We start from the raw sequence: 25,485 nt of genomic DNA on the forward strand, positions 1-25,485 counted from the left end.
GTTGAGCAGTCTTTCAATATGATCACCTGGTTAATGAAAAAGGAAGTAACTAAAAACGTGGGACGTGGTTGGTCTTTACCTACTGCAAGAGTCCTTGCATTACAGATTGTCCCCTAAGCCTAGGGGTCATTTAAAGACAGATCACATCTGGGAAGGGCTTTTTGCATAGAATCTTTTGGCTCCTGAGTTCCCTGGGGACCAATGCCCCTGCCCTTCCCTCTGCTCCAAGGGGCTCCTGTTTTTTTGCACACTGTCGTCTGGGTTCTGTGATCCTGCCCCACCTGACTTCTCAATCTTGGAGATAGAAAATGTTTCCACTGGCGATGAGCAGTCTATCAATGGTGGAAGCTGCATTGACTGCCTTACTGTCCCTGGGGTTGCTGCTCAGCCTAGCACAACACCTCTGGACCTTGCGCTGGACTTTAAGCAGAGACCGGACATGCTCTCTGCCTCTTCCCAAGGGTTCTATGGGATGGCCCTTTTTCGGGGAGACGTTGCACTGGCTAGTTCAGGTAAGTAGTCTTTGCCTTTCACACTGCATTCATTACTGTCCTGTGTGCACATTCCTTCCAGCCTCCTCTCTTGCCTCCTTAAGGAAAGCTGCAATTTCCTTTACCAAGCCTACGGGCTCTGGAGATCGAATGTCGAAACCTCGTTTTTCCAGCCCTACCTCCACCCCTGGGATGGGAGTCACCCAGTAGGACTCACAACATAGGCTTTTCAGATCCCGCTAACCTCCTAACCTGGAGCCCAAGTCAAGGGATGGGAGTGGGAGACATCCCATCTTAGCGGGTGACCTCCCCTGCCGTCCCCCAATCCTCTTTCCTCCCCGATTCTCTTTGTTCCCATCGCTTCCCAATCGTAGGGTTCCAGGTTTCACAGCTCTCGTCGGGAGCGCTATGGGACAGTATTCAAAACGCACCTGCTGGGCAAGCCATTGATCCGCGTGAGCGGCGCCCAAAACGTGCGCACCATCCTTCTGGGCGAGCACCGCCTGGTGAGCAGCCAATGGCCTCAGAGCGCGCGCATCCTGCTGGGCTCTCACACACTTCTGGGCGCAGTAGGGGAGCCCCACCGACAGCGTCGCAAGGTGAGAGCTAGGTCGGTCAGTCCGAGAGGCAACGCACTTCGGGTCTGGGTAGGCAGTCAGAGTGGAATCCTAGGGTACCCGAAGTTTACAGCTGGAAGGCCCTGCCGGGCATCTTTGGGGAGATCGGCTAGTTTATCGCAAGCGCGAAGGAGTTTGGCTGGCTTAGGAAGGAGTGAGAGTAGCAAGGCTGCTTAATTTTTCTATTTTCCCGAAAGCGTAAGAGGCTAGACCGAAGGATGGCCCCTGGGCTACGGTGGCAGCGTGGGGAGGGAATGGTTCCGTTAGCGCCCCTAGCCCAGCCGCAGGCTGATGAACTCAGAGCTGCTGCATTTCGCTGCAGATTCTGGCCCGAGTGTTCAGCCGCGCAGCACTAGAAAGTTACATGCCGCGCATCCAGACCACGCTGCGGCGGGAACTTTGGGCTTGGTGCGGGGTCCCGGGACCAGTCTCGGTGTACTCGGCCACTAAGGCTTTGACCTTCCGCATCGCCGCGCGGATCCTGTTGGGTCTGCGCTTGGACGAAGGCGAATGCAACGAACTGGCAAAGACGTTCGAGCAACTCGTGGAAAACCTCTTTTCCCTGCCTCTGGACGTCCCCTTCAGCGGTCTGCGCAAGGTACTGTGATGCCCTTCTTTCCTTGGGCTGGTCGGGGAACTCGAGTCAGCGGGCATTGGGAAAGTCTGGAGTGAGGGGAGAAGGCCTTTGTATCTGGGAACTAGGTCCCTCGCCGCCGACACTGGGGAAAGCACGAGCCAAGTTACTTGGGAGAAGATTAGGACTGCTCGAGAGAAATGTCCTCCCAGTTTCTTCCTCGGTCTCAATCCTGGGAGCGCTCCGGTCATTCCCCTCCTGCCTCTGGGGAAGCTCAAGCCGGTTGGATTCTTTCCTTTGTAGAACTCACTCCCAGAACTTAGGTGCCTTGAAGGGCAGATCTCTGGCCTTTTCCAGCTCCAAATCGGTGATTTGGGGAAGGCGTCTTCGGGGAGATCGGCTAGTTTAGCGCAGAATACTTGGAATTAGGAACGCCGAGAGCAGACAGTATGACCCTAGGCAAGTCACTTTATTTCTCTCAGCCTCAGCCCCTTCATCTGTGAAGTAAGATGATAATAATAGAATCTATGAGGATACCATATAAAGCACTTTGAAAACACTAAAGTGCCAAATAAACGTCTATTAAAAAAACTCAATCCATAGTCTCAGAAGAGAACCTGTCATCCTACTGGAAAACATTCTTAGGTGTGGGAATTCCCTTCCGGCCAAGATCTCTTTACCAGCTTTTTTTTTTTTTTTTTTTTTTTTTTGGCACTCAGCCCTTTGTCCTTAGAAGACTTGTACTTGGCCTCTCTCCCTCAGGTTCCTCAGGTCAGTGTCAATAACCTGAGATTTCTTCCCATCTCACTTGTCTTGGGAGAAGCTGGGGAGCAATTCCCCAGGCATCAAACAGGGGCAAGTAGCTATGGTGAAAACCTCTGGCCACAGGTAGCTGAGACCCCAAACCCTTACCTTGGCTGGCTGCCAGTAAAGCGCTATGTTAAATAAAAACATCTCATCTCTTAGCAATAAAGAGCACGATGAACTATTCTAGACCTCCCCCACACTTCTTCCTGCTCTCTGTTGCCGGCTAATCACCTGATAAAATTAAACTGGTTTTCCCTGAGATGATTCCGTAGGCTCCTAACTCCTCCTTTGTGACTTACCTGGTTTCTAGTTGGACAGAATGAAAACAACAATAGCTGGCATTTATATAGATTCTTTAAAGGTTTGCAAAGTACTTTGTAAATATTACCTCATTTGAGCTTTACGGCAACCTTCTGAAGTAGGTGGTACATATCTTTATCCCCATTTTACAGAGGAGGAACCCAGGTGTAGATTAAGCGCCTTATCTATTGCCACACATTGGTAAATGTCAGGGCTGGGATTCAGACCCCTTCTTAGTCCAGCAATTCTACTTTTTCAGGCCATCCTTCTCTAATAATTACACATTTCATTCTCCTCTCTTTACCTAAGTTCTGCAATGTACTTTACTCTCAGCTGCTTTCCTGCCAGTTACGTTGCCCTATCCCCTAGCTGCTGGAGGGACCCCTCTCCACAGAGCAGGATACCTTCCTCCATACTCACAGGACCTTTTAAGGTTTTTGATGTTTCTTCCACAGAAGTCAGAATTTCCTTCCACTGTTCAAAATTAGGATCCATATTAGTGCCTGGATTTCTGTTAATATCAAGACCTAGAATGGAATCTTCTTATCCATCCTTCTTTTAAAGGCTAGAGAAATGGTGCGAGTTGGAGGTGGGCTCCTTGTATGGACAGGTACAGGATCAGAAGAGATTTTATCAAAGAGAGGTCATTTGAGACATTTCTACCAGGGCTTACCCCATCTCATTTGCCTCCCTCTTCATTCTGCTTTCTTGGAATTGTTAGAAGTCCTAGTACCAATCCTTTGTTTCAGATTTCCCTGGGATCATCAGGGTCTGATGTCTGAGCGATTGGAGGCAGGCCCTGGGCCTCTGGTTTAGGAGTTGGGGAAGAAAGAAGCCTGAGGAGAGAAAGCTATGGGATAGTCACCAAAGCCAGAGACTTGGTCTTAAAGGACCAGGCATGGAAAAGATGGTATGGAGAGTGGGTAGGTTAGATCCCCTGCCATGGCAAAAGAGGAAGGGCTTCCCTGCATACCACCCTTGCCTTAGGGAATCCGAGCCAGAGACCTACTGCATGAGCACATGGAGAAAGCCATTTTGGAGAAACTGCAGAGGGAACAGCCTGGAGGACAGAAGGATGCTCTGGATTTCATCATCAACAGTGCCAAAGAACAAGGCTGGGAACTCACCATGCAGGAACTGAAGGTATGGGAGCAGATCCAGGGTTACAGATCTAGGGACTAAGGAAGGAAGGGGAGGAAAAGAGGATGGAAGATTATCTGGATCTGTGGGCATGGGTAAAGAGTTCTGTAGTTTAAATTTCTTTAAATCCAGGAGACAAAGCTTATTGACTGTAGAATAGGTTTCGCCTCAACTGCATCTCACACTGAAAACACTGCATGGATACCCAATGGAAACTGGGAAGGAACCCACTATCCCAGGAGCCCTATCTGATTGGGTGGGTCTTTCCTTAAGGATAATCCATGCCTTTGTAGCCTGAAGCTTGGAGGCAAAGAAAGAACCTAGACCCAAGGCTTGTGTTTCTCAGAACAACCCATAGGGATGACAGAGAATGTGGGGTCACTCAAGAAAGTGAAAAGTCCTCTATTCTGGGCAATAATGACATTAGGACAGTGCTTTACTGATATAAACTATTTTCACATATTTTCATTTGATTCTTCTAACAAAACTAAGTTCCGTTGCACAGGTATTATTCTTCCCATTTTACAAATAAGAAAACTCCTTACATTAAGTACCCAGAAAGTATGTTTTTGCCTTACTTACATTACACACCCAGAAATATGCATTTGGTTGTCAGAATTCAATTCAGTAGAGAATTTATTATATGCCCACTATGTTAAATGAGGGCTTGGCATCTATGCTCTCTCAGGTTCCCTCTAGTTGTGAATTTCTGAGTCTATATTTACTCAAGGTAGCAACTGTTAAGTTTAAAAGCTGGGACCCAAATGCAGATATTCTTTCAAGTCCTTTCTTCTTTGTAGTAAACCACAATGCCTCTAAAAGGAAGTAGCAAAACCACTTCTGGTCTGGTATCCAACATTCACAGGACCATAGACTGGAGGGGACCTCAAATCCAGTGAGACCTTCCCACCCTCCCTGCCCCCCCATTCAATTCTATCCAATTCATCAAATTTTTCTAAAGGGTCTACTAGGTGTAAACCACTGGGTTAGACTCCAGGAGATACAAAGCAAAAATGGAACAGTCCCTGTCCCCAAGGAGCATGCATTTTATGGAGGAGGAAACAACAAGTTTAGGATAAGTAGATACAAAAATACATAAAAAGTAAACACAAAGTAATTTTGGGGAGTGGAGAGAATACTAACATTGGGACAGTCAGGAAAGACCCCCTGGAGGAGGAAATCCAAAAATCACAGGTGAGGAGGGAGAGCATTCTGAGTACTGTGATACTTCCTATGAAGGTAGGAGGGGGTCATGGAATGCCACATGTGGGGACAAGGAAGTGGATCAGTTTGGGTTGAATGTGGCCTGTGTGAGAGAGAGAATTATGAAGTCAATTTGGTCAGATCTAAAGCCAGAGCAAGACGGGCTTCTAATGTCACACAGGGGACTTTTTCTTTTATCCTTTTAATTTTTTTTACTGGTTCTAACAACAGCCCAGAGAGGCAGACAGAGTAGGTAAGATTCAGAGAGGTACGTTTGTCTTTTCCAGAGTTACATGAGTCAAGGTACACCATTAATCTACTTTTTAAAATTCCTATTATGAGCCCATTTTCTTTATATTTGACTCATCAGAATTTTTTTTAATTCTACCTTATTAGTTGAATTTTGAATATGATATTTGGTTTTATTCTCCCTGAAGATTTCAGGCTCCTTGAAGGCAGGCATTGCTTCATTATTTTTTAAATCTGTGTCTCACAGCACCTAGCACTGTACCTGGCAAAGGTGTTTAAATAAATACTTTTTTTTAAAAAAAACAATTTATTTTTAGTTTCCAACATTCACTTCCATAAGATTTTGAGTTTTAAATTTTCTCCCCCTTCCTCTTCTCCCCTCTCCCCAAGATGGCATGCAATCTGATATAGGCACTACTTACACATTCATGTTAAGCATATTTTCACATTAGTCATGACATAAAGAAGAATTAGAACTAATAGGAGGAACCACGAGAAAGAAGAAACAAAACAACAAAAGAAAAGGAGAGCAACTAACATGCTTCTATCTGCATTTAGACTCCATGGTTCTTTTTCTGGAGGTGGATAACATTGTCCATCATTAGTCTTTTGGAGTTGTCTTAGATCCTTACATTGCTGGGAAGAGCTAAGTCTATCAAAGTCAGTCATCGTATAGTGTGGCTGTTACTGTGTACAATGTTCTCCTGGCTCTGCTCACTTTACTCAGCATCAGATCATATAGGTCCTTCCAGGTTTTTCTGAAATCTGCCTGCTCATCATTTCTTATAGCACAATAGTATTCCATTACATTCATATAGCACAGCTTGTTCAGCCATTCCCTAATTGATGGGCATCCCCTCAATTTCCAATTCTTTGCCACCATAAAAAGGGCTGCTATAAGTATTTTTGTACATGCGGGTCCTTTTCCCATCTTTTTTTTATCTCTTTGGGATACACACCTAGAAGTGGTATTGCTGGGTCAAAGGGTATGCACAATTTTACAGCCTTTTGGGCATAATTCCAAATTGCTTTCCACAATGGTTGGATCAGAATTCTACCAAAAATGCTTTAGTGTTCCTATTTTCCTACATCTTCTCCAACATTTACCATTGTCCTGTTTTGTCATGTTAGCCAATCTGATAGGTGTGACATGATACCTCAGAGTCGTTTTGATTTGCATTTCTCTAATCAATAGTGATTTAGAGCATTTTTTCATATGCCTATAGATAGCTTTAATTTCTTCCTCTGAAAACTGCCTGTTCATATCCTTTGACCATTTATCAACTGGGAAATGACTTGTATTCTTATAAATTCGACTCAGTTCTCTATATATTTTAGAAATTAGGGCTTTATTAGAAACACTGGCTGTAAAAATTGTTTCCCAGCTTTCTGCTTCTCTTCTAAACTTGGTTGCGTTGGCTTTGTTTGTGCAAAAACTTTTCAGTTTAATGTAATCAAAGTCATCTGTTTTGCATTTCATAATGTTCTCTATCTCCTCTTTGGTCATAAATTCATCCCTTCTCCATAGATCTGATAGGTATACTATTCCTTACTCTCCTAGTTTGCTTATAGTATCAGTGTTTATATCTAAATCATGTACCCATTTTGATTTTTATCTTGGTATGGGTGTAAGATATTGGTCTATGCCTAGTTTCAGCCATACTGTTTTCCAGTTTTCCCAGCAGTTTTTGTTAAACAGTGAGTTCTTATCCCACAAGCTGGAGTATTTAGATGATAACGCTTTTAAAATAAATTTAATTGGGGGCAGCTAGATGGCCAGTACCAGCCCTGAAGTCAGGAGGACCTGAGTTCAAATCCAGTCTCAGACCAGACATTTGATACTTACTAGCTGTGTGACCCTGGGCAAGTCACTTAATCCCAATTGCCTAAAAAAAAATAAAAAACCAAATAAAATAAATTTAATTACTTGATGGACTGAGGTTTAACTGTATTGTACCTGGAATAGGCTATTTTACTTGTTCTTAAGAGCTAAAATTGCAAATTTCTTAGATGGACTTTTTGATATTTAGAAGGATTGTTTAGTTTATTTTATTCTTGCAATTCAAAAAACTGATTACTATGTGGGGGGGGCGGGCCGCAACAGACTGTACTAGTAGATATGCAAAGGCTGGGTACTATATCAGGAGATATGCAAAGTTCAAGTAAGACTATAAACTATTTCACAAATGATTTTTTCCAAGGTCACACAGGTAGTAAATGGCATAACCAGAATTCAAACCCAGGACTTTTAACTTCAAATCCATTTATCTATCCATTGCAGCACACACAGCCTAATAACAGATCAACAAGTCATTATTAAGCATCTACTGTATGCTAGGAGGCACTGTTGATTCTGTTGGGGAAGATCAGAGATGACAATGTCCTTTCTTCCATTCCTCTTTCCTCAACTTCTCTAGAACCTTTCTTTCCTACCCTCTTAATTTGCATTTACTCCATTTGGGTTTTCATCATCAGAGTTTTACAACTGAAAGGGAGGGGCCCTCTTTTCTTATAGGTGAGGAAGCCAACCAGAGAAGGGAAATGTTTTGGCCAAGGTCACACTCAGACATACCAAGTAACAGAACATAGTAGGTTTCCTAACTGTTTTTTTCCCCCATACTCTTTCCTCATCTTTCCCTCCAGGCCCATCTGGGAATCTGGGCCCTTTGCATTAAGGTTATTTTCTTATGCTTTCACAGAGGGGTAGGAGCAGTGGTAGTGCTGGCTGTTATTAAGACCAAAATAAAGACAGAATGTGGATCTTGCCCCTTTCCTGTCTTATCTTTCCAAAACCCAGCATCCAATATCACCTTTGGTAGTCTTCAGAAGTGACTAGGAAATGCACCCTGACCCAGGGTCAGAATCTGGGGAGAAAACACTGAGAGTTGAACTGACCTCCAGTGCGCCAATTCCATTTCCTCAAGCTGGAAATCTCAGAGCAGTCCTTGACTCATCAGTATCCTGTATCCTTTACCCTTTAAATCCTATATCAATATCCATCTCCATAACCATATCCTAGCAAAGAAAACTGTAAGAGAAGGTACCCACCTGGGGCATTGCATACAAAGAGGAATACTTTATATAAATGCATATATTTTAATGCCAGAAAATTCCACTCCTCTTGATATGTTTTTTTTGATAAGTCACATGTTACAGCAAAGGTACAAAGCCATCATGAAGGGTTCAGTCAAAGGGCCTCACTAGAGGACCTAGCGGGCCACATGTGGCCTGGAAGCCAAAGGTTCACCACCCGTAATAGGCAGATCTCTTAAAAGCCTTCAGTTCCTCAAAGATTTAGTTTGTGCATTTGTGGTCTGGGCAGGAGAGGAACCACAAAGCCTCTGTCTGAAGACACAGGTGTCCCTGGAACTGTCTGGCATAGCATTAATCTAAAGTAAGCTCCCTCACACAAGCCCTTTGCACTGCCCTGCCTTGCTTAGTGAGCCCCTTATACATGCTTGGGGAATTTTGATTGGCTTCTGTAGGGTGGATCTCAGTTGCTTTTTCCCCTTGGGTGTTAAGTTCATTCTGCCTAATGACATTTCCTGTTGTCTGCTTAAGCTTCTGAGTGAATCAGCCACGAAGATAATGGGAAACCCATTCTCCCATTATTCTCTCCCCAGAGAACCTCCTGGAAAGGGAGGTTTGTTATTGTTTAATCGGTTCAGTTAGGATTTTCTTGGCAAAGATACTGGAGTGGTTTGCCATTTTCTTCTCCAGCTCATCTTACAGATGAGGAAACTGATGCAAACAAGGTGAAGTAAGTACTTGCCCAGAGAGATACAGCTAACAAGTGTCTGAGGCCAGGTTTGAACTCATTAAGACGAGAATTCCTGACTGCAGGCCCAGCACTTTATCCACTGTGACATTTAGCTGCCCCTAGGAAGGGTAGGTTCCCCAAAAAGCTAGTTGTGCCTGGTCATGGTCCTTAGATTTCCCACTGTGTAGTTTATTCAGATGCTGTCAAAGCCTGGGTCTCCCGAAGGACTCTTTTTTTCCCTCTAATATGAAGGAATGGTGACTGATCCCAGAGGTGGTTGCTAATATGGGTAATCGGTTCAAGCAGAAGTGGCTCGTGTGGTGTAGGGTACTAATATTGCCGCAAGATGTGATATCAGTGTGCAGTAAACATTTATTAAGCATTTACTATGTGCTAGGCACTGGGAATAAAGAAAGGCAAAAGACAGTCCTTGCCCTCAAGGAATTCACAGGGTGGGGGATGGGGGAGGACATACACTTATATACAAACAAGATATACTTGGATATAATGAACAGAGGGAAATAAGGAGGCAGAAAAAGCTCGCAGAAGGCCAAGGGAAGTCAAGAGGCAAAGATGAGAAGGGAGAGAATTGGGGGACAGACAGTGAATACCATGGAGTTGGGAGAGGTGGTGTCTTGTTTGAGGAACAGCTCGGCGGCCAGCATCACTGGATAGCAGACTGCCTACCCAGTTGTTCGTGAGCAAATCTCTGCACTTCTTCTAGTCTGCAGTTTCATCATCTGTAAAACAGTGATAACAGTCCTTTGTTTCTCTACCTAAAAGTGGTGCTATGAAGACCAAGAGAGGAAATGGATGAGAATTTTTCCTAATATGGAAAGCCCTATACAAATGTCAGTTTCCTCATCCGTAAAATGAAGAGATTGGACTAGTCCCTTCAGCTTTAAGTAGGAAGCAATTGGGGCAAAGAGACTAGGATTTTTTTAAAGCCTGTTTTCTTAGTGAGAACCTTTCCCACCAGGCTTGCCTTTGTCCTGACTTAGTGTTGTTCGTTCTCTTATGTCCTGGAAATAGATCCAGATTTAGATATGGACTGTTTGTTAGTGACTATCAGCCCAACTCTTGAAGCCCTGAAGTCTAATGACTTGTCCAACGTCAGACACAGAGAGTAGGTGAAGGAGCTGGGATTCGTACCCAGTTTTCCTGCCTTGGAGCACCCTTCCCAGAGGCCAGTTGGGAAGGGGAGCGGTATTTAACTATTGGGAGGAGGGAAGGAGTGGGGTCAGCAAAGATTGATGAGCGCACTGTGGCGGGATTAAACGGGGTGGGGCTCTTGGACCGGGTTGGCAACATAATGCTAAATTAATCTTAAGATCTCGTACGTGCATAAGAATTCAAGGCATTCAGTATATTATCTCAACTCAATTGGGATACGAAGAAGGGGGAAAAAAGTCCTAGCTCTAAGGGCGGCAGAGTGAGGGATATACGAGCAGTCCACTGCTAAGTAAATACGAGGTAATTTGAGTAGGGAGAGAGCACAAACAACGTGGGGGTTTTCAAAGGCTTTGCGTAGAAGGTGTCACTGCTAAATCCTTAAGAAAGCTAAGCATTCTGAGAGGTGGAAATGAGAAGGGAATCCTTCCTAGCATGGGGGAATCCGTTGTTTTTTCCTAATTCCCCAAATCCTAGGAATTGTTTGTTTTTTTCTCCCTAATTAATTGGATTGTAGTTGTGAAGAAAGGTTCAATTTTCGTTCTTTCCTAAAACCTACCTCACTGGGCTGTTGTGAGGAACGTCCTTTGTGAATCTCAAAGCGCGCTATTTTACAGACGGGAGTTTAAAAAATATATAGACCCCAAGAGCTTCTGGTTAGGTTGAAAAATCACTCCCACTGAAGAAACTGCAAGACAACTAACTTCGTGGAACTCGTGGGTCCCATTAAAGGGGTACACCTGCTCACTGGAAACTAAAGATTTCTCGTGGTTGCTTTGCAGGAGTCAGCCATAGAATTGATCTTCGCTGCTTTCTTCACAACTGCCAGCGCGAGCACGTCCCTTCTCCTCCTCCTCCTGAAATACCCTGCCTCCATAGAGAAAATCAGGCAGGAGCTGGCTTCTCACGAACTGACCAGACGGTGTTCCTGCTGGCCTCCTCTGGGCTTCCCAGACCTCGTCAGGCTGGGAAAGGACCTGCATTCAAGGGAGACTCTCGGAGAGGAACAGAAACGGAGGACCCCTTGGGGCAGACCAGAAGTGAGAGGAGAGACCGGCCCTCTCCTGCAGCCTCCTTCCGTTCCCGTAGCCCCAGAGTCGCAAGAGAAAACGAGCCCTGGGAACGGCTGCCCGAACGCCAAGCCGGGACGAGCGGACCTCGAGCGCTCCTCCCCAGGGCTGGAGGCATCGAGCTGGCCGGAATGTGAGTGCGATGTTGACCTCAGCCTAGAGAAGCTAAGCCGCCTTCAATACCTGGACTGTGTAATCAAGGAGGTCTTGCGCCTCCTGCCGCCGGTGTCGGGTGGCTACCGCACCGCGCTGCAGACCTTCGAGCTGGACGTAAGTGGCGCACGCCTAGCAACCCAGGACGCTGCAGGTTTTTTTTTTTTTTTTAATTTTTTGGGGCGGACCGTTCTAGTCGCGTATTCTAACACCCACTTCTCCTGTCGTGGCGCGGCTGCTTTCTTTCTGCCGGGGCTATCTCAACCCTGGAGCCTACGAGCCACTCCCCGATTCAATTGTAAGCGCTTTACTCATAGCACCACCCACACCCACTCGTAATGCAAACCTCGAGCATGGAGTCACCAAATGGCAACCAAGCAGGCAGGGTGTCCCGAATCACTGTTAATAACGAATGAAGGTGTATTGATTGGTTGAATCCTTCCGACTGTAGCCAGGCCTTAAAGTCTCTGCCACCAGAGTGTATTCAGTGGCCCCCAACCCCCTAGAAAACAGGCCCTCTTGGTGCTCAGGGTACCTATAATCACATGGTGGTGTGTGGCATGGTGCACCATTTGGGGACGCCTGGCACCAGTTAATGACAGTAATGAAATTTTCTGGTACTCCATTAATACGAAATGGTAATACACACCAGTGTTTAGAATTTTTCCATGAAAACTCTGAGACCAGGGAGCACCAAATAACATTAAAATAGGTTATATTAAGAATAGGAATGGGGTTAATTGTTTAATAATCACAAGTAGGATTCCATTTAATTCTCTGATTAGGAGGAGGGAGAGAGAGCAAATTGTGAAGCCCCTTGACTTTGCAGCCTTCAACTGAGATGGAGGTTCCGGCCCCCCCCCCCCTTCCCCCCCCGAAAGCTGAATTCCAGACTAGCAGGTCGAGGCCAGAGTTCAGATCTTCCCCAGTGTGTACCCTTCTTCTGCTCCTAAGTGGGGCCCAAGGAGACCTCTTTCCCACCCTACCACTCCACCAGCCCACTATGTAGTTTGATTCTTTCTTGAGCACCTCCGCCAACCCTCTCCGGGGCGCTGACCCTCTACTCCCTCGCCTCTTTACAGGGCTACCAGATCCCCAAAGGCTGGAGTGTGATGTACAGTATCCGCGACACTCACGAGACCGCGGCCGTATACCAGAGCCCGCCCGAGGGATTCGACCCGGAGCGCTTTGGCCCGGCGTGGGAAGAGCATCGGGGGGCTGGGCGCTTCCACTACATTCCATTCGGTGGCGGTGTGAGGAGCTGTATCGGCAAGGAGCTAGCTCAGGCCATCCTCAAGCTGTTTGCGGTGGAGCTGGTGCGTACGGTGCGCTGGGAGCTGGCCACGGCCAGCTTCCCAGACATGCAGACCGTACCGATTGTGCACCCAGTGGACGGACTCCAGGTCTTTTTCTACCCACTCCCGCCCTCCTGCGGCCAGGAGCTTGTGAACTTTTGACCTGTCTGCAGGGGCAGGACCGGGACCAAGGAAACAACTCAGTCCGCCTGGGATAAGACCGGAGACAGCCCATCTCCTCTCTGTCTTTTAATTCCACAGATCCTCCCTCCCCCTTTCCTCCCTGCTGAGCTTGGTTCCAGGCCTAAATGGAAGGAGAATTCCCTGGAGCCAGAATTTACACCCAGATTCGGGCCTTGGGGAGCGCTCTCGAGCAGGGATGGTTTACTCTCCCTGAAATCCAAAGAGCAAGCAACTTCTGGAGTTCGAGGAGAGGAAGCCCGCAGAGTGAATCACTGCAGGGAAAAAAAGGGCAAGCCTTTGCGTAGATTCCAAAGGGGCCCAGCGGGCTAGGGCTGAGGCTGGGCTGGAAACGCTCGAGGGAAACATCCAAAGCGCAGGGTAGGCGAGGACTCCCGGCTTGGCAACATTCCTGCCCGCTTGGTAGATTGTAGTCACTTAGTGCTTTCTTACCTGGCTGGATACATTATAGCAACATTTCCCCATAGGCTAAGTCAGAAAAAGAATAACAGGGAAAAAAAAGGGGGGGGGGGATGGAAAATAACCTTCCATCTGGATAGAGACTTGGAAAAGCTGAATAGCTGGAGCCAGAGGTCGCCTGGTAAAACCTCCTGCTGCAGGTCCCATCCCATCTGAGACCTATTTATTTCACAGAACAGGAGGCCAACTACTATCTGGTGTAGAGAGTAAAATCTCCATTTTGAGCTCTGGTGAACCAATAGTGCCTCCACTTATTCGGGTGATTTCTTCTCTCCAAAACAATTATGAAGCATATTAGACAGATAAGTAATCTTGAAGATTTGGTTTAATATTTTTAGAATTTGTTGAATGTTAATCCACTATTAATTGAGAAAGAGCATGGGGGTAGTTTATAAGGAAGGTCTCAGTTCAGGCAAGTCTTGCCTTTGACATCCTGGCTGTGAGACTGAGAAAGTCATTTAACTTCTCAGTAACCCAGGCAACTCTCTAAGCTGTAAATGACAGAATTCTGAAATCAACATAACTTGCCCCCACCTCCACCCCTGTAAAATCCCTAACTAGGATGTTTTTTAGATATTTGTGCTAAAAGGCCAAGGAATAAATTTTAGGTTGCAGAGGCTTCGGCTAAAAGATCAAACACAGGTGCTGTTATTGGGGGACATTCTCCTGGACCTTTAGGGACAGAGACTGGAACAGGAAAAGGAAGTGTAGGGGTCAGATTGAGAATCTTCTTAGCCACTTATAGGATACTCCTTCACCCTACCTTGAGGAGCTTAATCAGAGGGAAGATGTGGAACTGGGCTTTAGGATAGGTCCGACAGACTTTGTTTCTTGGATTGGAAAGTAGCCCCAAACCAAAGGTAACTTTTGCCTTATCCTTAAATGTGGGGTATATTTGTTGATTAGCTTGCTGTTTGACCTTAGGCAAGTCACTTCACCTGGGTCTTTCTGAAAAGGGAGTGGGGGAGGATTGAAGAAGATGATTCCTAAGGTACCTTTCAGTTCTAACATTAAATGCCTCTATAAAAAGAGTCGGAGTCAAGTCAAGTATTTATCTAGTGCCTACTATGTGCATTAAACATTGGGGATATAATGAAAGGCAAAAGAGAGACCTTGTTCTCAGTGAGTTCAATCTACTGGGGTGGGGGGAGGAGAGACAATATGCACACGACTATGTACTGACACAGATATGGGACAAATGGGAGATCATCAATAAAGGCAATGGCATTAAGATGGGAAGGTTGTGTGTGTGTGTGTAAGAGAGAGAGAAGAGGAAAGGGGAGTGGAGAGGAGAGGAGGGAAGAAGAAAGTGAGTTCAGATTCCTTATTCATCTGACTCATTTATTTCTGCTCTGTCAGGGCAGGGCATCCATGTAATCTTTTGCTCAAAAGAACTTTTTACTAGGTGTCAAATAAAAATTAATACTATTGCTATACTATTGGATTTAGGCAACAGTTTTCCAGAAATAGTTTTATTATTATTGATCTGATATTCAAACAACTTCTAGCTTAAAGAAAGAAATGTCCAAACTGGCGAAGTCCACCATGCCCTATGATCTGACTCAGACCCAAGATAATTTTAGGTAACATTCTAATGAATCTTGTACAGGGTAGGGATATGCTAAAATACAGTCTGGGTTAACATTCCATAATTTAACAAGCATGTCTATCCCCTTCTTTCTGAATTACTCTCTTCAAGGAATGAATGTGGTGCTTCCTACAGAGTTATGTCAAGAACCCAAATTGAATAGGAGGTTTACCGTTTCCATTTTATGGAAAAGGCTACTTCCCAGGGAATGAATCTCAGTCTAATCTCTTAAGGGGATCTTTAGATGGATCCATTTCCTGGTCGCATACCTGGTCAAGTGGTAAAAGGCAAGATACTTCTTAAAAAGACAAGAAGTACTTTTTGTTAAATTTCTAGTTATTACCCTTAATCCATCCACCTAAGGAAAGGCTCTTTTCCCTTTTGTTTGGACCTATACTACCCACTTTTCCTGAGTTTTCCCCTAAAGTCTGCAAAGGGCTTTAAGAAATATATTAAGATTTCTATAGTTATGAGGCAACTAGGTGGCGAAGTGAATAGATTGGCGGGCTTGGAGTCAGGAAGGATCTGAGTTCAAATCTAGCCTCCAGCATTTACTAACAATGTGACTGTGGACAAGTCACTTAACCTCTGTTTGCCTCAGTTTCCTCATCTGTAAAATGGGGATAATCATAGCACCTAGCTTGCAGGGTTTTTGTGAAGATCAAATGAGAGAATAAGTGTAAGACACCTAGCACAGTGCCAGGCATGCAGTAAGTGATATTATTATTGTTAATACTAATAATACTACTACTAATAATAATATGCTACCTCAGAGCCAGGAGACCTGATCTAGAATTTTGGCTTTCTTACCAAGTTGCTGTGTGATCGTGGGCAAGTCTTCTCACTTCTCAGGACTTTAGTTTCATCCCCTGAAAAAAAGGGGGCCAGGAGAAATTGGACTAGGTGATTTCTGAAGAACCTACCATCCCACATGCTATGAATTATCCTAGGGATGAGGTTTTCATTTCCAAAGCCAAGTCAAGGGACCTGAATCTGGAAGAGCCTGGCAATTCAGATATAACGGAGATTTCCCTGATTGTAGCATTTAGCAGCATCCTTCCTTCCTTTATTAGCAATGAAATAGAATGTTAATACCTTATTAGTAATTTAACAGAATGTAAAAACTTCATTAGTAATTAAGTACACCTCAAGTAAGGGTCAGCAGGAAGGGCATAAATGATAGAGGACTGACCTCCGAGTCAGGAAGACCAGAGTTCAAATCCTGGCTCCGACACAAACTAGCAATGTGACTTGGAAAGTCGCAGTCTCTCAGTGCCCTAGGCCATACTGAGACTCTCAAGTTACATCTGAATTTCTTCTATAGAGGAGATTGCCACCAGAAAGACTATGAGGCAGTGGATAGAATGCTTGACCTCAAGGCAGGAAGATGTGGATTTGAATGTGACATTTACTAAATGTGTCAAACTCTGGGCAAACCAATTACCTCTGAACCTCAATTTCCTCACCTGTGAAATCTTGATAATAATAGCACCTGACTCAGAAGGGCTTCTTCAAAGGAGATAGATGTACCTATATGACTTTGAGCAAGACATAACTCCCCCGCCAGCCTCAGTTGCTCAAGTGTGAGGGCAAGTAGGTGGTGCCGTGCTGGACCTGGAATCAGGAAGACCTGAGTTTAAACTCAGCCTTAGATACTTAATAGCTGTGTGACTCTGAACAAGCCATTTAACCTATCTCTGCCTCAGTTTCCTTATCTGTTAAATGGGAATAATAATAGCTTCCACATCTTGGGGATAAAATGAAATTTAGAAGTGAAGCACTTTGCAAACCTTGAATCACTCTCTGTGTTGTTGTGATTATTATCTCTGTAAACTGAAGTAGTTGCACTAGTTGGTTTTTTCTAGCTTTAGTTTAATGCTCCTATAAATGTGAGTGATTGATACAACTTCAGGTCCAGACCTCTTGCCCTAAACACCCAGTCCCATTCTCAAAGGATCTATAATTTCTTATGTGTGAGTGCTCATTCTACCAGAGCAGCTGGAAACCTCCACGAGTTACTGTGAATGAAAAATTCATCACTTTGCACCCTGCCTGGTGATGAGTTTCTCTTAGTATAGTAGGCAGATCTTGGACAATAGATGAGTCCATCATCCAGCCTGATGTGCAGTCCTTTTCCAGCTTAGTAGGACCCACCAGAGCTTGAGATATACTGACATAACCTCTTTGACACTTCCTTGGCAGCATTAAAGAAGAACTTAAGTGGAAATTTTTAAAAAATAGAACATCTAGCGTATACACATATAGATATACACACATATATGTATATACCCACATGGACATGTATAGATGTGTGTATGTATACCTACATGCATATGTATGTGTGTATATCTCTGCACAATCTTACTTTTAGACTATGGGCCTGGCATTCATTCTAAAGCCGCTCAGGAGTGTTCCCAACTCAGTTCACACCCAGCTCACATATAATTTAATAACAATCTTTTTTCACAGCATCCCACATGCAACCTGTCATCCACCCAGTGACCTGAATGGTTCTTAGATGTGACAGGTCAACCCAGGAAAAGGTCGGGCTAAAAGTCTAAACTGAGCGCTGTGGGTAGGTTGACCCTTTAGTGAACCAGAAGGAAACTCCTGCCCTCCTGACCTTGCGTTTAAGGTAAATCTCTGTAGCCAAAGGAAGGGAAAGCAGTAGGCGGTGGGTATGAGTGTCAATGACTAACTTTAATTAGGGCAGGGACCGAACTGACCTATCCAAACGCCACTGGAGCTTTTGTAATCCCTTCTCTCCTCCTCCCTCCCCCCGAGGCGGAAAAGACTTTCTTAGCCAGCCCGAGACACGCAGCCCCTCACTGCCCGTCGGGCAGGTTTCCCTTCCACGTTACGATTTGTTTTGTGCTGGGGGGCGGGGGGTTCGTAGGTAAGGGGCGCTTGGCTGCTTCCTGTTGATCCTCAGACTCCCAGGAATAATCTCGTCCTTGCAAAAAACCATTCAAATAACGCCTGTCAAACAACGCCCCTCCCCCTCAGCCACCACCATAGGCACTCAACAAACAGCTTTCTCCTCCTGGTGTTACCCCCCCCCCCCGACACACACCCCTCCTCGTTTTATGCAATAGTAACCTAGGAGTCCAGCCGAGAAATGGTACAATTGTGTTTGTTTTCCGACCATCTAGAAGCCTCATCAGCGAAGTGATAGCTGGAGCAGTACTTTGATCAGAGTTTATATCCGGTTGATAATTTATTGACCACTTTCCAAGATATTTTAAATGTTCCCTTTCACTCTTTTGCAATGCAATTCTTTTTTGTCGCACGTAGGACTCGATGGTCACTAGAGATAAGGGTTTCCTGCGGTAATTATCAGTGTTTAAGCCAGCGTTATCTCGTTATCTGACGGCCGGTGAACTTGGCTAAGTTGCAGCTCTGCAGAGTTCATTCAGATGTCACGGTCCGGGGCTGAATAGGTCACCGGCAGGTCAGCACAGAGGAATGGGAGAGGGCCCCGAGGTCACGCCCCTGCTAACCAGCTCAATTCCCTGGCCTGGAGACACAAGAAGATGGTCAACTTTATTAGCAGCAGTGTAGGCTAACCTGCAAGAGTCTTTAGCTTCTCTTCCAATGCCTGCCTGCCAGCCTGCCTATGCAGGCGAGGTTCAGGACGAAAAGTGGTGGCTTGGGACTGAATTTGTACGACCTTCAGTTCCCAGGAGCCCAAAGTGCTTCGCAAATTTCAAGAAATGTTTAGGAATATAACTAGCCCAGATTATCTTTCTTTGCATTGATGATCTACCGCGTTGGTTGCTGTTACCGCCACATTCATCAAAAGAAAAAACAAAACCTGCCCAGGGTCCGTTTCCCCCACCTAATCTAGTCTCTTGATTCAGGATTTTGCAGGACAAAAGTACTTTCCTAGGTACTAAGGCATAATTGCTGAAAACGTTCTTGATGTGCTAAATGGAGTCGAGGGAAGGCAGAAGCAGCGGAGCGTTTAGAGGTGGATCAGTCCGAGGAGGCCGCCCAGGCGCTGGACTCTATGTAGGGCCAAAGCGCAGACGGCCACAGACCTCTCCCCGCCCAGCGAGCAGCTGGCGAGCGTTAGTTTAGCATCCAGACGACAAATTTATTTAGGCCAAACGCTTATCATCAAGGCCCGAGAAGCGTTCTCCAATGTGGCAGTGCCTAGCTAAGGGGTGGCCTCAGTAGGAGAAGGAAATAATAACTTCGTGGGGTTTTAACATTAGAATAAACAAACTTTTTTTAAAAATAATTTATTTTCTCTTCTTTTCTCTTTTACTTTTTTTTTTTTTTTTTTTGGCATCGTTATACAACTTATTGTCCAAAACAAGCAGAGCTTTTGGCTTTTGCCAGTAAGGGTCCAACACAACCTGGCCTGACTCGGGGATGGAGATGGATGCTTAGAGTATCTCCTGCTTCAGCTTATTCGAGCTGCTGGTGTGGTTGCAAAAAGGCATCCACCTCCCCAGCACTGGCACCTATAGGTTTCCCTGGGAACTAGTCTCGTTGCAGGCATTGAGGACCCCCAACGGCGCGCCCAGTGGAGACGAATTGGACATTTCATCCTCTGGGGCTACTGGAGGGACGACCCAGGCAGGAAAAAATCTCTGTGGGTGGGACGGCCCGTAGGAACAAGAGGGGAAAGACAAACGCTGCCAGGGACAGATTTCAAGAAGGTGGCTGCCCTTCCTGATCGCTCTTTCTCCCACATTTTTGGATCGATTGAAGGCCAGTTTGGAGAGGCTTCCTGATCCCAGCTACCAAACATTTCTTCAGTTGCTGCTCACTTTCCAGGACCCACACGTCCACAGTCTCGGTCGAGTCCAGGCTCAGGTGTATGAATCCAGGCTCCCTGCAGCCCCGTTTTAGCCCAGCAGCACTCGGGTTGGTAAATGGGGTGCTGACTGGCTAATCGTGTGGTTAACCCTTGCGGTTCTTCACTAACCCTGTGGCTGAGTTAATTTTTTGGCACAGAGCCCTACCCAGGGTTCTAGTGTTTGTTGCAGAGAGAGAAGGAATGATATATACAACCTTCTTCAAACACAGAAGGCCCCTCTATCCACTCTACTTTATATCCTGGCCCATCGTATATCCGCTGCTATTCGCCCTGGAGTTTCTAACCAAGAAACATGTGGGAACGGGGGAGGGGAACCTGGGTCCCTTAAACCACCTCGGCAAGAAGCTCCTGCCTTTGGGCCCTGCCAGGCAAGAGTGGCATTCTCGAATTCCCGACTATAAAGGCTCCAACATGCCAGAAACAGCTTCCCAGCTGAAAACACATCCTCTAAGAGTTTTTTCTACCCATCTCTCCCGCTGCCATTAACTTTTGCCAGAACCCGAAGGGTTGAAATCTCTCTCCTCTTCCATCCTCCTTCCCCTGTTACCTCCTCTGCTTCCCATGGTCCAGGAGTCATCAAACTCTGCTTACAAACCTGGCAAAACCACAGACAAAACTTAACAATAAACCCATGAAACAGTAATGATGGCATACAATTTCCACTAAGAATAAAAGGGTAATTTCTTCACACCAGTCATATGCCCTTCCTGGGCAGAAAAAAAAATGGCTGACTTGTAAACCTGAGTTCCAAATCACGTTATTGGTGACTGGAGGGGAAAAGACTCCTTTGGGCTTTATCTCCTCCCGGGTCAGAGAGTGCAAGCTTCAAGAGCCTCAGGGCTTCTAGTCATACAGAGAGACCTGGGGCTGACCTGGAACCTGGGGCATTTTTTCTTTTACTGCCCATCCCTCCCTCAAACCTAGTCGCGGGCGTCTGCTGTTGCTCCCAGGCTCTACACTCTATTGTCTGGGAAGATCTTAACACCTTGTCCCAGGGAGATGGGCGGCTCCTTGGCTCTTCAGGGCAGCCAAAGAGGCGCAGCCAGGGAAGCCACCGCCTCTGTGCAGAGCAAACAGTTAAAGATTTTGGGCAGCGCCTTGTGGGGGGAGGAGCCAGGGCCCCAATCCACAATTAAAGATGAACTTTGAGTGAACTAATTTATCTGACCAAGGATAAGCATATAAAGGAGAAGCATATAAAGCCCACGACGGGGCTCAAACCACGCTGCTTCGCAAACCAGGTAGAGACACCGCACCGATGGGTTTCTCCGCCCTGCTAGCGAGCGCGTTGTGCACCTCCGTGCTGCCGCTGCTGCTCTTTCTGGCTGCGGTCAAGCTCTGGAACCTGTACTGCTTGAACACCCGGGACCGCAGCTGCAGCCTCCCGTTGCCCCCAGGGACTATGGGGCTGCCCTTCTTCGGAGAGACGCTGCAGATGGTATTGCAGGTAAGGTTCAAACCAGGACGCTTCCTCTTCCCTTGGCTCCGCGAGCAGTCAGGCAGGCGCTCCGATAGCCGCCGTCCTTTTCTCTCCCTTCCCGACCCCGAAGGGACTCCCTACTCAGCGCTGAGTAAGCCTGGTTCACTCCTGGTGCGCAGGGGCCACAGAGCTAGCTCGAGATGCTGCCTTTACGCGCGAAGTCGTCCGGGGGTTTACATCGCTTCTCTACTCTTTTTCCTCGCAGCGGAGGAAGTTTTTGGAGATGAAGCGCAGAAAGTACGGCTACATATATAAGACTCATCTCTTCGGGCGGCCCACGGTGCGGGTCATGGGCGCGGACAACGTGAGGCAGATACTTCTGGGGGAGCACCGTCTTGTGTCCGTGCACTGGCCCGCCTCTGTCCGGACCATTCTGGGCTCCGGCTGTCTCTCCAGCCTCCACGATTCTTTGCACAAGAAGCGCAAAAAGGTAAGGCACGATCGCGGCGTGGCCCCTGGGAGTCTCCTGTTCTCAGCCCCGGAGGTTCGCACACAGGACACAGGGACCCTGGGGTTGCTTGGCTAGACTAGAGGGCAAGGTGGTTCTGGGAAGATGGGGAGGGCGGGCTTCTGAGCTGATTGAGCTGCCTTCCGCCCCGCAGTTGATCATGCAGGCTTTCAACCGGGAGGCGTTGCAGTGCTACGTGCCGATAATAGCTGAAGAAATAAGAAATACTTTGAGAAGGTGGCTCCAATGCGGCGACCGCGGCCTCCTGGTCTACCCCGAGGTGAAGCACCTCATGTTCCGAATCGCTATGCGCATCTTGCTGGGCTGCGAGTCGGACAGCGCGACCAGCGGGGACAGCGAGAGGGAATTAGTGGAAGCTTTTGAGGAGATGATCCGTAACCTGTTTTCCCTGCCCATCGATATGCCCTTCAGCGGACTTTACCGGGTAAGGGCCACGCGTGGGCGCCGTGGAGCTGGACAAGGGCCGGCAGAGCAAGGAGCTGTTCCAGTCGCAATGGTGAGTCCGGCTGAGTCCCGTTGCCTTTTTCTGCACAGGGCGTGAAGGCGAGGAACCTCATCCACGCGCGCATTGAAGAGAACATTCGTGCCAAGCTGGGAAGACAACGGGAGCCCGAGGCCGGGGGTTGCCGTGTCAAAGATGCTTTGCAGCTGCTCATCGAGCACACGCAGGAGAATGGCGAGAGGCTAGATATGCAGGTGGGTAGCCGCTGGGATACCTAGAGAAGAGATGAAAAGAGGATAGACCCAGAGGGCCTTCCAGTCCTCCTCCTCCAGGCAGAGTCACTCAAGTCCAGACTTATGGCTTTTATAGCTCGAGCTACATCCTTAAAGCCACCATGCTGGGGGGAATCTGTGTATCCGGAGGTGGCAGCCTTTGGTTGAAGTTGGCCAGATTTCAGCCATTATCTACCCCTAAATCCCCAAGGAGCAGCCATCGAATCAAGCAGAACATTTTATCAAAGGGAGCAGCCCTCGAGCAAAGACAATTGAATTTTTTTTTTAAAGGAAAGTTTACCTTTGTAATAGTCCAAGGGAAAGTGATTTCTGCCTTGGGTGATATGAGAAACTCAGCATTTAGAGGTCTCTAATGTTAAAGGTATCTGGATCACAAACCCTGCTATGACTGAAAACAACAGGCATCTATCGTCTTTGGAATTCACTGTTAAAAAAAAAATCCTGGGAAACCAGTATAAAGATGTGGTTGTAGCTCAGCAAAGTTGACTCTTTCCCTTTTCCCCTCCTCTCCACTAAGTCCAGTTTCCCTCCCCTTCCCGCACCCTCCATCCACCTTAGTTTTTCTGTGACTACTTGCCTAAGATGCTTGTTCTCCTGAATCCTGCCACAGGAACTGAAGCAGTCTTCAACTGAACTTCTCTTTGGAGGGCATGAGACTACATCGAGTGCTGCCACATCTCTGATCACTTACCTAGGACTCCATCACCATGTGCTTCAGAAAGTGAGAGAAGAACTAAAGAGTAAGGTAAGGTGTGTGTTTCTGTCAGTGGCCAATTTCATTCTCTTTTCTCCACTCACCTAAAGTTGTGGACAAAACAGAATAGATTTAGCATAGGAAAGAGAGTTGACCCGCTTTGCATGAAACTGGGGAGACACAACTTCCTATTATAGAACTCTGTAAGTGGAGTTTATGTACTGCCTCAGTTTTGTAGAACCTAATGCTTAGGCAAAACTGTCACCCAGCTTTGATAAATATTTTTTAAAGAAATCACCTTCTTGGGTTTGTAAAATTTTCTTAATAATATAAAACTTTTCTCAAACTCAGGAAGGGGAAATAACATGGCAGTTTTAGCCACCCTAGCATTCATTCCCTGAATTTGAATGGTAAATTGGTATTCTATGTTTCTCCTTCAGCCTCACCTCCTTAGCACATCAGCTGACTGCTGACTTTTCCTTGCCCAAGGATATTAATTAAATATATTCATATGTATATATGTATACATATATTCATGTGTATATTTATTATACATATATAGGTTTGATGTATGTGGATGTACATAAAACATCTATCTATCTCTATAAGATTCCACTTCACTAACATTCTGTTGATTTTTGCTGTATCCTGACTTTAATGGATTAATATTCACCCCTTTATTGCTTTTTGGTAGGGTTTACTTTGCAAAAGCAGCCCAGATGAAAAACTGGACATAGACATTTTGGAGCAACTGAAGTATATAGGATGTGTTATTAAGGAAACTCTCAGGCTGAATCCTCCTGTTCCAGGGGGCTTTCGTATTGCTCTTAAGACTTTTGAGTTACATGTAAGTTGTTTTTTTTTCTCTCCCTCCCCATCTGCCCTTAAACCCCCTGCATTGAGTTAAATTCTTTTATGATTACAATGGATCTGAATGTCTGTCTTGTATATCACAACTTGCTTAAAAGAGGCTCATTTTCATAATTTGCCCTAAAATTGAAATGGGCTATCATTTTATTGTTGCCGTGACTGAACTGAAGGTTACAGTTAGTCTGTCATCTTCTTTCACAGGGGTACCAGATTCCCAAAGGTTGGAATGTTATCTACAGTATCTGTGATACCCATGATGTTGCAGACATTTTCACCAACAAGGAAGAATTTAACCCTGACCGATTTCTGTTGCCTTATCCAGAGGATTCTTCCAGGTTCAGTTTCATTCCATTTGGAGGGGGGCTCCGGACCTGCGTAGGCAAAGAGTTTGCAAAAGTTCTTCTCAAAATATTTACAGTGGAGCTGGTCAGGCATTGTGATTGGCAACTTTTAAATGGACCTCCTACCATGAAAACTGGTCCCACTGTGTACCCAGTGGACAATCTCCCTACAAAATTTATGCATTTCAAGGGTGAAATTTAGTTAGTGAAAACTCTAGAGAACTTAGGAATTAATTGAAGTAGATATAAAGCTTTTTATAGTGTCCCCTGTTGGTTTTAATATTGTATTTAATTTGTAAATATATGTTATATAGTTATTTATAATGCCTTTGATACTAAATACCATCCTAAATACCAAAAACTTAAATTTAATTCTAAATACCATGGCTACATTTTAAGAGTACTAAAATCATGGATTTGTATGATTCCTAATTAAGGTAATTTTCTGAAAGTGGCAGGTTTTTTAATTATTTAAAAATCTTATTGGATAGCTTATCAAGTGAATATCTGAGAGCTTATGTTTTGTGTTCATTGTGTCATTAAACCATATTTCAAAATGTGTACATGTTTATTTTTGTCATTGATAAATGTGTTTTCTGTGAAAAAAATGTGATTCTATGTATGTGTGAGAGATTGAGAAACAGGGAAAAAAAAATAAATTGTATTTTATTCTAGAAATAATTCTGTTGTCCATAATTACTTTTGCAGTAATGGCTCCCCCAAATGAGATTTTTGTTACTTCTACATAAGTACCATTTCAGATTCAGCAGAGAAAGACCAAACTGAAAACTGAAAACCCTTTGAAAGTAATTGCTATAACTCATAATCTAAGTAACTTGAGCTAGTGCTGCAATGTTGATTTCACAAGTAGAATAGATATTATTCTCCACTAAAGTAAATCTTCCAGAAATACATGTTTTTGAAGTTGAGGTTCTAGTCCATTAGAAATCTACTTTCCAAGTTAAGAGCAGCCCATTGCATTGGCAATGAA

At 45.5% G+C, this 25,485-nt stretch overlaps 2 protein-coding genes across 2 annotated transcripts; both read left to right on the top strand.

The window, feature by feature from the left end:
- The first annotated feature begins 177 nt into the window (after positions 1 to 177).
- On the top strand, positions 178 to 14,720 carry LOC114026209 (cytochrome P450 26C1). The gene is made up of 6 exons (XM_027839847.1): positions 178 to 512; positions 866 to 1,090; positions 1,431 to 1,706; positions 3,777 to 3,932; positions 11,094 to 11,651; positions 12,617 to 14,720. The coding sequence occupies exons 1-6, from the start codon at positions 309 to 311 to the stop codon at positions 12,989 to 12,991; spliced, it is 1,794 nt and encodes a 597-aa protein (XP_027695648.1). The 5' UTR covers positions 178 to 308; the 3' UTR covers positions 12,992 to 14,720.
- A 6,443-nt stretch (positions 14,721 to 21,163) lies between these two features.
- LOC114026234 (cytochrome P450 26A1) lies at positions 21,164 to 24,707 on the top strand. The gene is made up of 7 exons (XM_027839898.1): positions 21,164 to 21,352; positions 21,591 to 21,815; positions 21,988 to 22,278; positions 22,389 to 22,550; positions 23,200 to 23,334; positions 23,978 to 24,130; positions 24,355 to 24,707. The coding sequence occupies exons 1-7, from the start codon at positions 21,164 to 21,166 to the stop codon at positions 24,694 to 24,696; spliced, it is 1,497 nt and encodes a 498-aa protein (XP_027695699.1). The 3' UTR covers positions 24,697 to 24,707.
- The last annotated feature ends 778 nt before the right edge of the window (positions 24,708 to 25,485 follow it).

The sequence above is a fragment of the Vombatus ursinus genome, unplaced genomic scaffold (assembly GCF_900497805.2).
Source record: "Vombatus ursinus unplaced genomic scaffold, bare-nosed wombat genome assembly UNPS02014833.1, whole genome shotgun sequence".
In the NCBI taxonomy this organism is placed as follows: domain Eukaryota; kingdom Metazoa; phylum Chordata; class Mammalia; order Diprotodontia; family Vombatidae; genus Vombatus; species Vombatus ursinus.